Here is a 16,881-nt window from a genome sequence, read left to right as displayed (position 1 = left end):
GCCATCTGGCTAGCGCTCACAGCATTCTTTCCCTTTCTCAGGGGGCAAGGTTGTCCTCAGCCAGACAGACAACTCGACCAGCATGTACTACGTCAACAAGTAGAGAGGCACCAGATCTCCTCCTCTGCGCAGACTGGTAATCAGCATGTGGGAGTGGGCCCTGGAAAACGAGATCTACCTCACAGCAGTCCACCTCCCGGGGGAAGCCAACCTGGAGGTGGACAGGCTCAGCAGGTTGGCAGCAGACAATTACGAGTGGCAGCTAAATGACCTAGTCATTCAGGAGATCTTCAACAGTTGGGGTCATCCCCACGTGGATCTCTTTGCCACCTGTCACAACAAGAAGTGCCCTCAGTTCACCTCATGGCAGGGTCTGGGTGACGCATTTCGGCTTCAGTGGAACGGCATGAAGGCTTTCTGCTGATTCACAGAGTGATTTGCAAGATCAAGGAGTCCCGCCAACTCAACATCATTCTAATAGCTCCATGGTGGCTGGCCAGGCCATGGTTTTCGTAGCTGCTCAGCTCTCGTAGTTGCCTCAGATTCACCTCCCGTCAGGCCCAGCACATCTTCTGGCGCAACAGGGGGGCAGGGTTATCCACCCCGCCCCACAGAAACTAGCCCTCACAGCGTGGTACCTGAGCAGGTAACGCTGCGGCACTTCAGCCTCTCACAGGCTAATCTGGAAATCATGCAGGGCGCAAGGAGCAAGCCTTCCAGGACCCAGCATAAAAGTAAATGGACCAGATTCTGCCACTAGACAGACTCCAAGGAAATCGACCCCCTGGCATTTTCTTTGGATGAAGGGGCTCTCCTTCTCAGCGCATCTCGCCCACTCTGGTGTACAGGTGGACACCTGCCGTACATACCTCGCAGCCATAGGGGCTTACAGGAACTCAGAGGACGGGATCTTCTACTCCTCCAGTCCTATCGTCAAACATTTCACGGGGCTTGCAAGCCTCTATCCGCCCGTCAAGAGGCTGCACCCTGTGTGGGACCTCAACATAGTCTTGTCTTGGGCGCTCTGGCGCACAAACCATTTGAGCCAATGGTGTCCGTGGACATCAGGCTGGTCACCATCAAGACGCCTTGCTAGTCGGCCTCACCTCGGCTCGTAGAGTAAGCGAAATACAGGCGCTGGTCGCCTCAGAACCATATACTACCTTTCACAGGGACAAAATAGTCCTGCGGACACACCCAGCATTTCTGCCCAAGGTGCAGTCTGCTTTCCACTTGAACGAGGAAACAGTCCTTCCTACATTCTTTCCCGATCCCAAGGACAAAGCACAGAGGGTGCTGCACTGCCTGGATGTCAGGCGTACCCTGAAATTTTACTTGGACAGGACCAAGGGCTTCCAAAAATCGGACCCCCCGTTTACCACTTTCGGAGGCTCAAGACCAGGCAATCAGGCCTCCAAATCTTGCTGGATGGTCTCTGCCATCAAGGAAGCATACGAGGGCCAGCACAAGCTGCTCCCAGCCAACATGCACACCCACGCAGTCAGGGCCAAAGCATTGGCCATCGCATTCCAGTGCCATGTCCCATGGCAAGTCATAAGTAGGGCGGCCACTTGGCCCACTCCCTGGGCTTTCTGCAAGCATTACTGTTTGGATGCCAGCTCAAGATCTGATGCGGCTTTCGGGACAGGCGGTTCTCAGGAACCTATTTGTTCAAGTAGCGTCTCCTCTCCACCCTGCGGCTACATTCAGTTGTAATCGCCCATGCAGTATGGAAGAAAGGGGAGGGGACGTAAGAGTTATTATAAGTTACTCACTGTAGTGACTAACATACTCTTAGTCCTTAGTCCCCTTTCCTCCATACGTCCCACAAACCTCCCCCCTAATAATACTGGTGTCATTAGGCAATGTTAAATCTATTGTCGACGAGTCAATGGGGACTAAGGTGTGGCGCCGGAGGGCGGAGTCAGGGCAGTGCATGCCCCCTGGGCTGCACCCGCCTGCTCCTGTAAATTTTAAGGGGAAGAAGATTTTTTCTGGTGAAAAGGGTTCCGTCTCCCGACCCTTGGAAGGGACGCCATGCTGTATGGAGGAAAGGGGATTAAGGATTAAGAGTACATTAGCATTAGTCAATACGGTGAGCAATTTATAATTTCTCGACTTCCAAAAATAATGTTTCAACCAAAAAGTGCAGAAAGGTCCCCCTGTGTCGGGCTCAAAACTTTCACCACATAGTACTGGTAGGCCCCTCTCTGCCGAGCTCAGACCTCTCACAATTAAGTTCAACACAAACTTGCAAGGGGGAGCTTCCTTCCCCAAGCATTTTTTTTAATTTTTCTTGTATTTGGTTTAGGTAAGAAAACATGTGGGATCACTTCAAAACAAAAATGACGGATGCTCTGTGCACACTTATCGGCATTAAACAATGCAAAAAAAATATATTTACCAAAGTAGCGTTTTCACGTGGGTTATTTAATCTAAATTGAATAGAAGAAGGATAAACAAATTCTTTTGGCTTTTGATCATTCTTCAATAATACATTAACACAACATTCCAAAGTTTGAGCAATTTCTAATACTTCTTAGGAATTGCTTTTGCTTCAATATCACTCAAGGATTTCCTCCTTTTTGTACAAAACATATAACAAGTGTCTCTTAGTGTTCTAAGGAAGGTTTGTTTCCTGGTTTTCTCTTCAGCACTACACTAGTCCATTTTTCCAAGATTCTTTGTACAACTCCTGGCGGGTGAGCTTCTTTTTTATTGTGAATCTTGTATTCACAACGTGTTTCAGGCTAATGACGCCCTTCATCAGGTGTGGAAAAGTGTCTTTCTCTATAACAGTTTTTCTGCAAGTTAAATAATATATACATATTCATTAGATTGACTGCTCATCTTTTTTCATTTGATTCAATATCATTTATTTTTCAAAAATCTTATCCTCTAACCTGTAAACCTGTGACTGTGGAGTAACCCTCTTTTTGCTGTGATGCTACTCTTCTTGAATATCCATGTAGGTCTTTTACCTTCTTTACTTGAGATGGAACAACGGAATGATCGAATCTGAAAGCAAATTGAGGTGAATTCAGTCCTTGCTGTTATGTCAAGGTGGTTTTTGTACCAGGACCAGTAGCTACAGGAATAGCGCTGTGCCCCAGTACAAAAACCTCGATCGTCTATATAATTCCCTCCAATTTTAACATGCTTCTGCATTAACTTTAGCTGCTCACCTCTACTGGTGAGCTGGTGTGTAGCCTTCAATTCTCTTGTCTACTTCTGACCGCGTTGCAAGTCTTGTCTCCCTGCAAATTAATCATATTTATATAATTTATGTTCCTAAGGTACTGTTTTAACAGGATAAAAGTTTGTCTGAAGGATGGATTGCTGGAAAGTACCTTTCAAGTCTTTTGTACTCTTTTCTTGCTTCACGTCTTAAACAGAATACTCTGTCCTTTTATCGCATGCGTGCGGTCCACGATCCCCACTGGTAAAGCACTCCTTTTCGGCGTATCGCCCTGTTAAAACAAAGAAGGTGGACTCTTCTAAATTGTCTATGTTTGTACACTGATCTATTGCTATTTCTCATGCATCACAGATCTTGTTACCTTATTTCTATTTTAGATTTCGTTGTAGCAGTCTTTCTCTCCAGCGCTTTGTGTTCCTTGTTGTTTTCGTAGCTATGGGAACCAGCTTCCATTTCCCGGTTCATATCACATTTGTTTAGAGAAGGTGACTTGCGCATGTACTTGGCGGGGCCATCTTGTAGTGGACTTATTAGCAACATGTCACTATTGTTTGTTTTATAAGATTGGATTTTTTGTGGTTTCTTTCTGTCGTTCTGTGTTGTGGTGCAAGTCTATCAGTAACATTTAACCAATTAATGTAACAACTTCTGTGTTGTCACTGAACTTTTGCAATTCAATCGCTCGCTGTCGTTTTACAATTAGAAACGTGATAATTTCACGTGATAAATCCTCTAGGTCAGATGTTCTGATCGCATTTTTCAATTAATAAAAAGCAACCAGTCCGCATTCATTCCATTTGGCTGCATCGAGTTAAGTTTTTCTATACAGTATGTTTCTTTCTGGAGCAGGATCTGGTTTATGTTTCCACCTCTTCTTGATTTTTTGACTTGTTCCAGTATGATGAATCTTATTTGTGCAATGTTATGTCTTTCTTTTTTTTAAGTGTTGTGCTACTGGTGATTTACTGAGTTCGTCCTTATATCTGACTTGTGTACGGACCATCGTGTTTTCACCTTTCTGGTCATCATTCCCACGTAATATATGCCACAAGAACCTCTTATTCCATACATCACATTTTTTTAATCACATGTTGAATCAAGTTGTTACAGTTTTTACAATTGTAACATGGTACAGTTCCTTTATGGTTTTCCAAAGTTTCTTTTTTTGCCGCAAAGTCTGCTTTGATCAAATGTTCTTTTATTGATTTGCTTTTGTTATAGGCAAATAAGGGTGGTTCAGGGAAAAGTCTTTTCATTATTGGGCCAAGAGTCAAAGTAGTCCAGTTTTTCTTGATTATCTTCTTAATTTTGGGTCTCTGTTGCGAGAAGGTTGTCACAAATACCAATTTCTCTCCTTCCTCATTGCTTTTTTGTTTCAATGCATCAGTTCTACTAATTTTGCTGACTTTTTCCGCACTTGTATTGATGTTAGATAGTTGTTATCCTCTTTTTTCAAATTTGTTTTTTAAGTCTTTCGTTTTCTTATTGTATTCATCTTGTTCTGAGATGATACGTCTGTATCTTAAGAACTGACTGAATGGTATGCTTTCTACTGTTCTTTTTGGATGAAAGCTACCAGCATGTAGTATACTGTTTCTATCTGTTTGTTTTGTGTATATTGTAGTTTCCAATTTGCCGCTTTTTTTGTACACTTGAACATCCAGTAATTCAATTGTTTCTCTGCTAGTTTTAGTTGTCAATTTTATCCATGGTGCCATTGTATTCAGATGTTGAAAAAACATCAATAACTCTTCTTGTGGGCCATTCGAAATTCCGACTTTGTCATCTATGAATCGGACTAGAAATTTTAGATGTTTCGTCCATTTTCCTTCACTGAAGATATTCTTTTCTTCCAAATAAGCCCTATAGGTGTTGGCATAACTAGGGGCCATGGCGGCCCCCATGGATGTTATGGATGTTTGTATAAAGTATCTGTCTTCAAACATGAAGAAATTATTCTGCAGTACGATCTTCAATAGCTTCAGGATGAAGACCTTGTCTGCTTTGCAATCCGTATCTGGTTTTAATAGTAGCCATTCGATGCCTTCTAGTCCACCTCCATGAGTAATGTCCGTGTATAAACTCACAACATCCATAGTGAAGAGGATGTTTTTCTCCTCATGAATCTCTATATCTGAGTTTATTCAAAAAAATCGTTGGTATCCTTGATGTATGTGTTGAATTTCTGAATTGATGGTTGAATGGCTCGGTCTATATATTGAGCCAAAGGCTCCAATAGACTGTTATTGGCTGCAATTATAGGTCTTCCCGGTGGGTTTGTCAGATTCTTATGAACTTTAGGTAGTATGTATATAATAGGAATGAATGGTTAAAGTTTTATTAAGAAGTTTTTAGTACAGTAACTTATCAGTTCATCGCTCTACGATTCCTACAGTGTTGTCTGGATTAATTTCCGTACTTTTTCTGTAGGATTTTCAAAAATTTCAAGATAGGTATTCCCGTCAGCTAGTTGTCTTTCAACCACCATTCTGTATAGTTCAGTATTAATCAGTACCAACGCTCCTCCTTTGTCTGCTGGTTTTAAAATTAAATTGGGATTTTTCCAAAGTTTGTCCAGTACCTGTTGCTCTCTTTTTGTGAAATTTGACCTAGTGCTTTTCTGATAAGTGAGTTTTTCAGAACTTGTTTTTAGAACTTGTCCAGTAAGGGATTTTGTATCGGGGGTATAAATGTACTTTTGGGCTTCATTTCTTTTTTTTTTTTTTAAACTTTATTTAATGATTGTGGTACATGACATTGCAACAACAACTGATATTACACATAGATGAAAACATCAACAGACTATTGGGTTACCGTACAACATGAGCAGCATATTACTGATTGTGTGGAGCGCTCGGCCCTGCCAGGCTGTCACTGTCCGAGTTGACCTCACTCAGATATATTCTAAACAGGGCCCATATGTCCTTTGGTTTGCTTGGATTCGGGGTGGTTAATATGTAATATTCTTCGCATTCATTCACATACATCAGTTCCCTGAGGAAGTGGCCCACAACCGGTGCCTGTTTACTCTTCCATTTTTGCAATATACACTTCTTGGCCACTGCACATGTTATATTGAAGAGTCTCCTTGTCACCTCTGTTTGTTTGCCAATGTCCCCAAACAAATATTTCCGCGGAGTGAGGTCTGCCGGTATCTGAGTCACCTCCTCAAGGATATGCGCAACCTCTCCCCAAAAAGCAAGCACATAGGGACAGTTCCAGTACATATGTATTGAATCGGCTTGGACTGTCCCACATTTTGGACACGTACCCGCCCCATTATTCGTGAATCTCGCCACCTTCTGAGGGGTGTAGTGTAATTTGTTCAACATCTTAAATTGAATCTGTCGGAGGCCGGCATTCATTGACACTTTCTTGGTCATTTCACAGTACCTTTCCCACTGTCTGTCCGTTATATCCTCACCCAGATCTGTCTCCCAGGAGGCTTTTGTCGCATTCGATATCGGGGCGTTGGACTGTACGGCCCCATATAACCCCGACACGCTAGTTTCAGCCCGGGTTGAAAGGGCCAACAGACATGGGTGTGGGGGGGGGCTCATCTGGAAACGTCGGCCAACGGGTCTTAAAGGCCAATCTCATTCTGTGAAACTGTAGGATCATCAGCTGATCTCTCCCCATCCCTGTCCTGAATTCCTCCAGTGTTATAAACTTCCAGTTGGGGAATATGTCCCTGATTTTAAATTCTTTATCCGGGTCCCATTTGTTCTGTATACCCGGGTCGTATGTGGGTGTTATGCCCGGGAAATTCCAGAAGGGGGCCTCAGCATAATAAGGCGTCTCCACCCCAAGTCTACGGAAAATTTTGAACCACGCCTGAGCTGTCGTGCTGACAGGATCAAACGGGCAGTTGTCCCTGTGTTTAGTTTTAAAGATGACTGACCTTATGTCGGTCGGGCGCGCAGCATGTTTCTCAAGGCATATGTGGGGTGAGGTGTCGTGCTCGTCAAACCAATGCTTAACAAATTGGGCCTGTGCAACCAAATAATATAGTTCAAAATCGGGTGCCGCAATGCCCCCCCTACTGTACGGCTCTACCATTTTTTCCCACTTCATTCTAGGCGTCCCTCCACTCCACACACACTCCACCACAAGTGACCTAAGGGTATCGAAAAATTTCCTCCCAGGCCAGATCGGGATGTTAGCGAAGACATACAATAGCTTGGGGAGAACGATCATTTTCAATATGGCTACCCGGCCTATTAGGGATATGGGGAGTTTGGCCCAGAAGCGGAGCTTAGTGGCTATAGCAGTCAGCAGAGGTTCATGGTTGTTCAGGTATAATGATGTCCTATCTCCAGAAACCATAACCCCTAAGTATCTGATCTTATCCGGGGACCACTTTAGTCCTAGTGTGTTATTCGGGCATTTGGTGGCAGGGGTAAGGGGGAAGATCTCGGATTTAGCTCGGTTAGTCTTGTATCCTGAATGTAATGCAAATTTATGTATTTCCTCCATCACTGGGCCAAGGTGTGTGTCAGGCTCTCTAACATACAATAGGGTGTCATCGGCATATAGGGATATAGATTGAACAAGGCCCGCCATCCGTATGCCCCTCTGTTCCTGATGTTCCCCGATTGCCGCCGCAGCTGGTTCCATGGTGAGAGCAAACAATATAGGGGAGAACGGGCAGCCCTGCCTAGTGCCCCTCTTCAACTCAAACCATTCCGACAACGTGTGGTTAGTCAACACCCTGGCCCCCGGGTTAGTGTATAGTACCCTGACATAGTTCACATAGCCAGGGCCCAATCCGAATTTACCAAGCACCTTGAATAGGTATGTCCATGACACGGAATCAAACGCCTTTTCGGCATCTAGTGACACGGCTACCGCCTGGGCCTCTGGTTTGATTTGGGCCATCACCCCAAACAGCCTGCGCAAGTTTAGTGCTGTGGATCTGGTGGGGATGAACCCGCATTGGTCAGGATGGACCAATACTGGCATGTGCGGCAGAAGTCTGTTGGCCAGGATCTTGGCGAATATTTTTGCATCACAATTGATAAGGGATAGGGGTCTGTATGAGGACATTTCGTTGGGGGGACGTCTAGGCTTGGGGAGTACCGTTATTATAGCCTCTCTCATGGATGGTGGTAGTGTTCCTTTTTCAGTAGCCTCTTCCCACATGGACAGCAGTATCGGGGCGAGTTCCTCGCACAGCTCCTTATACAGTTCAATTCCCAGTCCGTCCGAACCAGGGGCTTTTCCATTGGCCAGTGATTTAATTGCTACCTTAATTTCCTCTATCGTAAGGGGTTGGTCTAGTTGTAGCCTATTCTCGTCTATCAACCTAGGGAGAGTTATGCTGTCTAAATATAGTTGGACATCACGGGGGTCTTTCAGATCATGATTGGCATAAAGTTCTTTATAGAAAAGGGCGAACTCCCCATTGATATTCTCCTCCTTAGTTTGTACTGTCCCGTCGTTCCCTATTATGCTGGAGATCAGGGTGCGACCTCTGTCTGCTTTTAATAGGTTAGCTAGTGTGCGTCCCGCCTTGTTGCCTTCGCCATACCGGCGAGCCCTGACCGGGGTGGCCATGTACAGCAACTCCCTATTTGCCAATGTATTAAAGACTATTTATTTCGGCGAGGGTACCATCCTCATGTGAGAGTGTGTATTTTCCCTCTAGCTCCCTCAACTGCTTCTCAACCTCCTCCAGTTCTTTTCTAACCGCTCTTAATAGACCCGTGGACTTAGAGATCAGGATGCCCCTTGCCCACACCTTGAACGTTTCCCAGAGGACTGATGGGCTATCTACCGAACCTTTATTATTCTCCAAAAAGAACTCAACCTCAGTGTGTAGTTCCTCTATTACTCCAGGGTTTTTAAAAATATCAGAAGGCATTCTCCATCTCCTGGTCGGGGGTTTAAGCCCACTCAATCTCAAATCTAATTCTATGGGAGAATGATCCGACAGGGTGCGGGGGAGTATCTCACTTCCGTTAATCTGGTGCACGAGTGACGCCGACACCAGCCAATAGTCAATGCGGGACTCGGTGTCATGTACTGAGGAGTAAAAAGAATACTGCCGTTTGAGGGGGTGGAGCACTCGCCAGGCGTCCACCATTTGTAGCTGTGAGATGATTTGTTTTAAAGTGTTTGCTGTTCTCGAGAGGTTCCTATGTGCGGAGGTTGAGCGATCTAGGTCTGTATCTAGGATAGAATTAAAATCTCCTCCCCACACTATCTGCTCGTCCCCATGCGCGCCGATCTCATGTAGCACTTTTATGTAGAATTCAGGGTCATCAATATTCGGGCCATATGTGTTAACGAGAATAATTTCCTCCCCCTTAATGTTACCCCAGAGTATGACTTAACGACCCATTTGGTCCGTTTTACTTCTCTCTAACTTGAACCCAACGGAAGGGTGTATCAGAGTTAGTACCCCTCTTGCCTGCGAGGAGTATTCCGTGCCATACCTATGAGAACCCCATCCCTCAAGAGCTCAGCATTGACCTTCTGAAGCGCGTGGGTTTCCTGTAACATGACAATGTGGGGCTGATGCCGGGTAATATAGGCCCCCACTTTTCTCAATTTGGTTCTGTTGTTCAGACCTCGGACATTCCAAGTGAGCAGTTTCAATCGGAGCCCTCGGGCTGCCTTGCCAGAATTAGTCATATCTATATATCCAGATTACAATTTCATATCTGCCGCTATTGTAACAATGTCTACGTGTTGCAATGTCACCACTTTTTTCTTCTTGGGAGACTTCTCCAACTAAGTCTCTGTCCCCAACTTTACCCCCCTCCCCCCACTCCATTCAGTCATACAATACTTTTGGCCCCCACCCTCATTATCAACCCCAACATGACAATGCTGCCCCGCAATAAACATTCCCTGAACCATGTGGAACTTTCCTGAGGGACTCCGATGCCGCACTCTGGCGCGCCCCAGGCTGGGGCTCACAGCCCGAAACAATAACAATTTAAAGTTCAGTCCGTCAACATCACACTTCGTCCTATTTTTTCTCACCGTGTGGCAGACCGTCGTGTTACTGTGTGCGCTCTGCCAGTTCCAGTCGCTCCCCCTCCAGTTATGAGTTCGCGTTCTGGTTTGCTATACGGTCTCCCGAGGGTAGTGGAATGGAAGACTCCACGTAGGATATAGCATCCGTGGGATTTTCGAAAAAGTGAGCTCTTCCTCCATGCTGGATTCTAATTTTCGCCGGGAAGATAAGAGCGTAGGGCACATTTCGTATACGCAACTGCCTCTTCACTCCTTCGTATGATCTCCTTTGTGCTTGTACGCTGGCCGAGAAATCCGGATATATGTGGATTTTGCTTTCTTCAAATTGTAGAGTTCCTTTTTCTCTCGATAGCCTAAGTATAGTGTCTCTGTCCCGGTAGTTCAAGAGGCGAGCAATAATGGTTCTAGGGGGAGCTCCTGGTTTGGGGAGTGGCGCCAGTATTCGGTGAGCTCTCTCCACCAGAAAATGATCCGAGAAGGCGTCAGCGCCGAGGATTTCTTTCAGTAGTGTTTCAACCTGTCTTTCCATGAGGTCTTTACCAAACTTTTCTGACACCCCGACTATCCGGATATTATTTCTTCGGGATCTTGATTCAAGGTCTTCGCACTTGCTTTGCGTTTTGTGCAATTCGGTCTGGAGATGTGCTATGTCACGACTGTGCTGTAGTATCGTATCTTCACTTGCACTTATCCTATTTTCCGCCTCAGTCACCCGTGCACTCTCCTTTTCGACACGTGCTTTTATAGATCCAATTGTTGCCACTATGTCATCCAGCTTAACGTTCATAGCCATGAATCCGTTTTCCACTAATGTTGCTAGCCGTTCCATCGGGTCGGCCTCTCGTCCGTCTGGCAGCTGCGGCTCTCCGTTGGTTGCTCCTTGTGTTTGCGCACTGGTGAAAGTATCCATTGGGCCAACTTTCTTCCCGCCGGCCCCTCTCTTCTCGGTGCGGCCCATGTGGCGTGGCACCCGGATGGCGGAGGCCTGTAGTTCCCCCCCGTATGTTGTTTCTTTGCGCACCAGTACGCAGCGGGGGGTGTCCCACGGTGTATATCCAGAGCGTATTTTAGCACCGTTGCGTGTGTTGAGGCCTCACGGTTAACGCGCCAGAGGATTTCAGCCCTGAATCTCAGCGTATACTGGTGTTATACTTGGTGCCGCCGCCTCCCCACTGTAGGCCCGAAATCACCGCCGTCACGTCTTCGCAGTACTCCGGGGAGTTATTTGGTGTTTCAGGGCGCCGCTCCAGAGTAGCCCGGGGTGCCGTTATCTGTGCTGGTGAGGGTAGCGGAGGGGTGATACGAGGTGGCCTAGGACCGGGTCCCGGAGCGTCGCGCAGTGCCTTCTTTATGGTCACCTTCTCCTGCCGAAACAGCTGCAGGCCCTCCGCAGTTGGGGCCGTCGACCGCGGCGGCGGTGCCGTCGAGCGCCACCCTCCCCCTCTCGCTCGGGGTCCAACCACTTCCAGTGGGGGGCCAGGGAGCAGCCGGGAGCAGTGACCCGGCTCCGCTTACTCCAGGCGGCAGAATGCACCGGTTTCCTCACGGGCGGGCCCGCGTGCCGAGCGGCGCCCCTCCCCCACTCAGGATCTCCGCCCGACCTCCGCGGTTCTCAGGGATGGCTCCGCAGGTCCCCACCAGCCGCCAGTCTTTGCCGTCGGATATGTCCGCACCCCGGCTCCGGTTTTTCACAATTTTCAAGCTCCGTGTGCAGTAGGGCTTCAGCTACAAGGGCGTCGTCGAGTTTTCACAATTTAGACGGTTCTGACAGGATTTATTTCGAAACAGGATTTTCTTCGAGCCGGAGCTCCCACACTAGGCGGCCATCTTGAATGTGCGCAACAGCGCCCCCCCCATTTTGGGCTTCATTTCTAAATATTTGCAGTCCTCCTTCGGGGTTCCCCATACACAAGTGTCAAAGAACAGTTTAAGTTAACCTGAAAAATGAGACTCAAAGAAATCCATCTTCTCTTACAGAAGTGAGCTGCTGTAATTCGGCACAAATGAGAGGCCCTTTTGTAGTGTTTTTTCCTCAAATGTGCTTAGCCTGTATGCAGAGATATTAACGACAAATTTTTCTTTTGCATGAAATTCACCTTCCGAGTTGGATTTATTCTTCTTGCCTCTTCTTGTTTTGCTCTGTCTAAAAAAGACGCTATGTCTTCTGTTGGTGATTTCGTCAGCCTTGATGTGGATGGTGCTTGTTCGTCTGTTTCTAAAGTTGTCTGATGATCTTGGTGAGGTATTTCTGACTCTGCACTGGATGCTTCTGATGAGGCACTGCCTGTGGTTGGTGTTTTTCTATTATATAGCGTCTTTCCACTCTTGAAGTTATCCTTTTGTTTGTAATATTCTTTCCATGAGTATACTATATCTAAATTGCAGTCTAGGGTATCTCTTTGAAATTTTCTAATTTTCTTGGCTTCAATTTCCTTCTTGTAGCCATTCAGTTTGTTGCTGGTGTCTTCAAATATTGTTACTAATTCTTCTTTAGTAATGGTTTTAAGTAGCAATGTTTTCAAATTTTCAAGGTCTAATTCTACATTTAGTAATGACTTGGACAATTCTTCGATCGTTAATAAGATTAAATCTAGAGAGCATTTGTTCAAGATATATCTCCACCTTTTCACAAAGTCTTGATTTTCTTTACATAGGGTCGGTTCCAGATCTATTCTTCCATGTGGAATCCATCGAGCTTTATAATACTGTGCAAGGGTAGTAGCATGTAATTTCTGACTAATCTCTCTCCGTATTAAATGTTCCAGTTGATATATTAACTCTTCAGGTTTGTCAGAGGTACTAAGGTCGATATTGGTATCCTTAATTGATTCTAAGATTTGTGTTGCTTCTTCTGCAGTAAAACCAAGAGCAACTGCTCCTTTGGTTGTTAGACATTCAATTTTGGAAAATGACATTTCCTGTCTTTCAATTGATGGGTGCTACGTCTAGAATTGGAGTAGCCTCTAACAAAAATTACAATGTAGTAACAGAAGGCAGAACGACAGAAAGAAACCACAAAAAATCCAATGTTATAAAACAAACAATAGTGACATGTTGCTAATAAGTCCGCTACAAGATGGGCCCCGCGAAGTACATGCGCAAGTCACCTTCTCTAAACAAATGTGATATGAACCAGGAAATGTAAGCTGGTTCCCATAGCTACGAGAACAACAAGGAACACAAAGCACTAGAGAGAAAGACGGCTACAACAAAATCTAAAATAGAAATAAGGTAAGAAGATCTGCGACGCACGAGAAACAATAATAGATCAGTGTACAAACACAGACAACTTAGAAGAGTCCACCTTATTTATATTAAGCAGGGCGATACGCCGAAAAGGAGTGCTTTACCAGTGGGGATCATGGACCACACGCATGCGATGAAAGGACAGAGTATTCTGTTTAAGACGTGAAGCAAAAAAAAAAAAAGAGTACAAAAGTCTTGAAAGGCAATCCATCCATCAAACTTTTATCCTGTTAAAACACTACCTTAGGAACGTAAATTATATAAATATGATTAATTTGCAGGGAGACCAGACTTGCAACACGGTCACAAGTAGACAAGAGAATTGAAGGCTACATGCTAACAAGCAGCGTACAGATTCCACACCAGCTCGCCAGTAGAGTTGAGCAGCTAAAGTTAGTGCGGAAGCATGTTAAAATTGAAGGGAATTATAAAGAAAATCGAGGTTTTTGTACAGGGGCACAGCGCTATTCCTGTAGCGACTGGTCCCGGTACAAAAACCACCTTGACATAACATTAAGGAATGAATTCACCTTAATTCGCTTTTAGATTTGACCATTCCGTTGTTCCAGCTCAAGTAAAGAAGTAGGTAAAAGACCTACATGGATATTCAAGGAGAGTAGGATCACAGCAAAAAGAGGGTTACTCCACAGTCACAGGTTTACATGTCAGAGGATAAGATTGTTGAAAAATAAATGATATTGAATCAAATGAAAAAAGATGAGCAGTCAATCTAATGAATATGTATATATTATTTAACTTGCAGAAAAACTTTTATAGAGAAAGACATTTTTCCACACCTGATGAAGGGCGTCATTAGCCTGAAACGCTTCGTGAATACAAGATTCACAATAACAAGAAGGTCACCAGGAAACAAACCTTCCTTAGAATACCAAGAGACACTTGTTATATGTTTTATACAAAAAGGAGGCAATCCTTGGGTGATATTGAACCAAAAGCAATTACTAAGAAGTATTAGAAATTGTTCAAACTTGTGGTTAACATGTTGTGTTAATGTATTATTGAAGAATGATCAAATGCCAACAGAATTTATGTTTATCCTTATTCTATTCAAATTAGATTAAATAACCCACATGAAAACGCTACTTTGGTAAATATATTCTTTTGCATTGTTTAATGCCGATAAGTGTGCACAGAGCATCGGTCATTTTTGTTTTAAAGTGATCCCACATGTTTTCTTACCTAAATTGATCCTGTAGCCCAGGATTTGGCCCCGTGGCACCCACATTTTATAATCAATTGTTTGAATTCAGCACAAGTCTTGAATGTAAATGCATATGTTGACATAAGGTGTGCTTCTCTACACTTCTGTTACTACATTGTATTTGGTTTAGGACAAACCTTCACAAAGCAAGATAAATACAAGATAACAAAATCAGAAACATCAAATCAGTACATTACATTTCAATATAATAAAATTTAAAAAGAAGAATTTAAGCAGGTGATAAAATATACATTGAACATAGTTAAACAGTAAAAAAAAGACAACATTTGATCAAACTCCCGTAAATTACATCAGATTCAGTCTTTTAATCAATGCCGAGACCACTAGGCCTCCCCAAACATTCTGAGTATTCAAACATCTCATCCATAGGAGTTTATCTGTCATGATATGATATGATATATGATATGGCATTTATAACGCGCCTATACACAAGTGTTTCAAGGCGCAACGAGGCAAGGGAGGGGGAACAGAGGGAAGACAGACATCGATCTTACTAGGCCAGGTGACATGGAGATCGCGCAAGTGCAGGGGAGGCAGGAAGGGGAAAAGTGCAAGGGGAAAGGGGCAGTGCAGTACATAGGAAATAGAGTAAAAAAAATACAAAATATAAATAAGAAGTGCAGCCAGCTAGTGGCACGTGCAAGGGTAAGTGCAGACATGAGGTTTCAAGTGCTGGTAGGGGGCTGTAGGAATGCAGAAATAGTCCCCGATTGCAAGGGTTGCCAGGGGGGCAGTGCAGGTGGGCAACTGGCAGGGAGGGGACCTGGGGTCGAGAACAGAGGGTAGCCATGTGACCAGTGCTTTTTAAAAGTTTCAGCCAGGAGTTCAGCAGGGTAGAGGAGAGAAAGTAGAAGCAAAGGGCAAGGTCTTGAGGTGCTTCCGGAATTAGAGATGGTTTTCCTCAAGTTTCGGGCGGGGAGGCTGTTCCAGAAGGAGGCACTTGCCGAAGAAAGAGACTTACCACTAACTCGTTGATTGGAGAAGCAACTGACCCTGAGGGAGTTGGAAGTAGATGAGCGAAGAGCTCGAGAAGGAAGATATTTAGTAAGAGAGGGTTTAAGGTATTGAGGCCCCAGAAGGCCTTGTGGACAATGCAGAGGGTTTTTAACGTAATCCTCGAAGCCACTGGGAGCCAGTGCAGGTATTTCATTCCATGAGAAATACGGTCCCTGGGCTTGAGGCCAAGGACAAGTCTCGTAGTCCTGTTTTGGATGAGTTGCAGAGGGTGGAGAGTCGAGGCAGGCAGATTTAGAAAGAGGCTGTTGCAGTAGTCCAGCCTATGGAGAACCAGAGCTCTGGAGACAGTGGGCATCTGGGGGGAGGAGAGGAAAGGAAGAATACTCCTGAGGAGGTGCAGCTGGTAGTGTGACTTCTTAGAGGCATCAGAGATGTGAGGAGAGAAGGAGAGTATGGAGTCGAAGATGACCCCAAGGATTTTAGCCTCACAGGTGGGAGCAGGAAGAGGGCCAAGATAAGCTGACTAGAGGGTGACAGGAAAGGAGGGCGCGGGTGTGCCGATGAGGAGAATCTGTCTTATTGGCATTAAGGCAGAGATCATTGCCGGGACACCACTTCTGGATAGAAGACAGTCCGAGATGATAGAATAAGAGGTGGCTGAAGGGAACCTAAAAATGAGCTTAGTGTCATCCGCATATCACTGAAAGTTGGGGCAGAGAGCGGCAATGCAGTGGGTAAGAAGTGGCAGGTATTGGTTGAACAGCCAGGGAGAGAGGTTAGATCCCCGGGGAACATTCATAGGAAATGAATTCCCCTCTCTCTCTTTTAGTCATTCCTAATAATGACTGTTTTGGGCGAAACGTGATGGGTGCGTTGATGCACTCCTCCCCAGAAAACCATGTTCATTGTTGGTGCAGATATATGTGACAATTTTTAATATTGATATACTACAAATATTTGTAGATCGATTCCCAGGTTTCATTTCATATTTGTGATGTCTATATTTTGTTTGTTGTATTATGAAATTGCAAATGTGTTTAAATTATGCTACTAGTACTTGCATTCTACATTTTATCTTTTCTAAAACATAACTGATTTGGATTTCAATAAAACAACCACATATTTTGCTATAGGTAGTGCTTCAACTTAAAAAAAGATCACATTGTTTATGTGGTGCTACTTACCCTCCAGACCAAGTCCAAGTATCTAAATCCAAAGAATGCAAATCATTCATTCTTGTTTGCTGAAAATG

At 44.7% G+C, this 16,881-nt stretch overlaps 1 protein-coding gene across 3 annotated transcripts in view; it reads right to left on the bottom strand.

Moving 5' to 3' along the window:
- KLHDC1 (kelch domain containing 1) overlaps positions 1–16,881 on the bottom strand; it is a 2,530,617-nt gene that overhangs the window by 776,757 nt on the left and 1,736,979 nt on the right. For all 3 annotated transcript variants that reach the window (XM_069637400.1, XM_069637401.1, XM_069637402.1), the window contains exon 8: positions 16,814–16,872. In XM_069637400.1, coding sequence (XP_069493501.1) covers positions 16,814–16,872 — 59 coding nt within the window. The remainder of the gene's footprint in view (positions 1–16,813; positions 16,873–16,881) is intronic.

The sequence above is a fragment of the Ambystoma mexicanum genome, chromosome 14 (assembly GCF_040938575.1).
Source record: "Ambystoma mexicanum isolate Mex_15411 chromosome 14, UKY_AmexF1_1, whole genome shotgun sequence".
Lineage (NCBI taxonomy): Eukaryota > Metazoa > Chordata > Amphibia > Caudata > Ambystomatidae > Ambystoma > Ambystoma mexicanum.
This window is presented reverse-complemented; position numbering and strand designations above follow the sequence as displayed.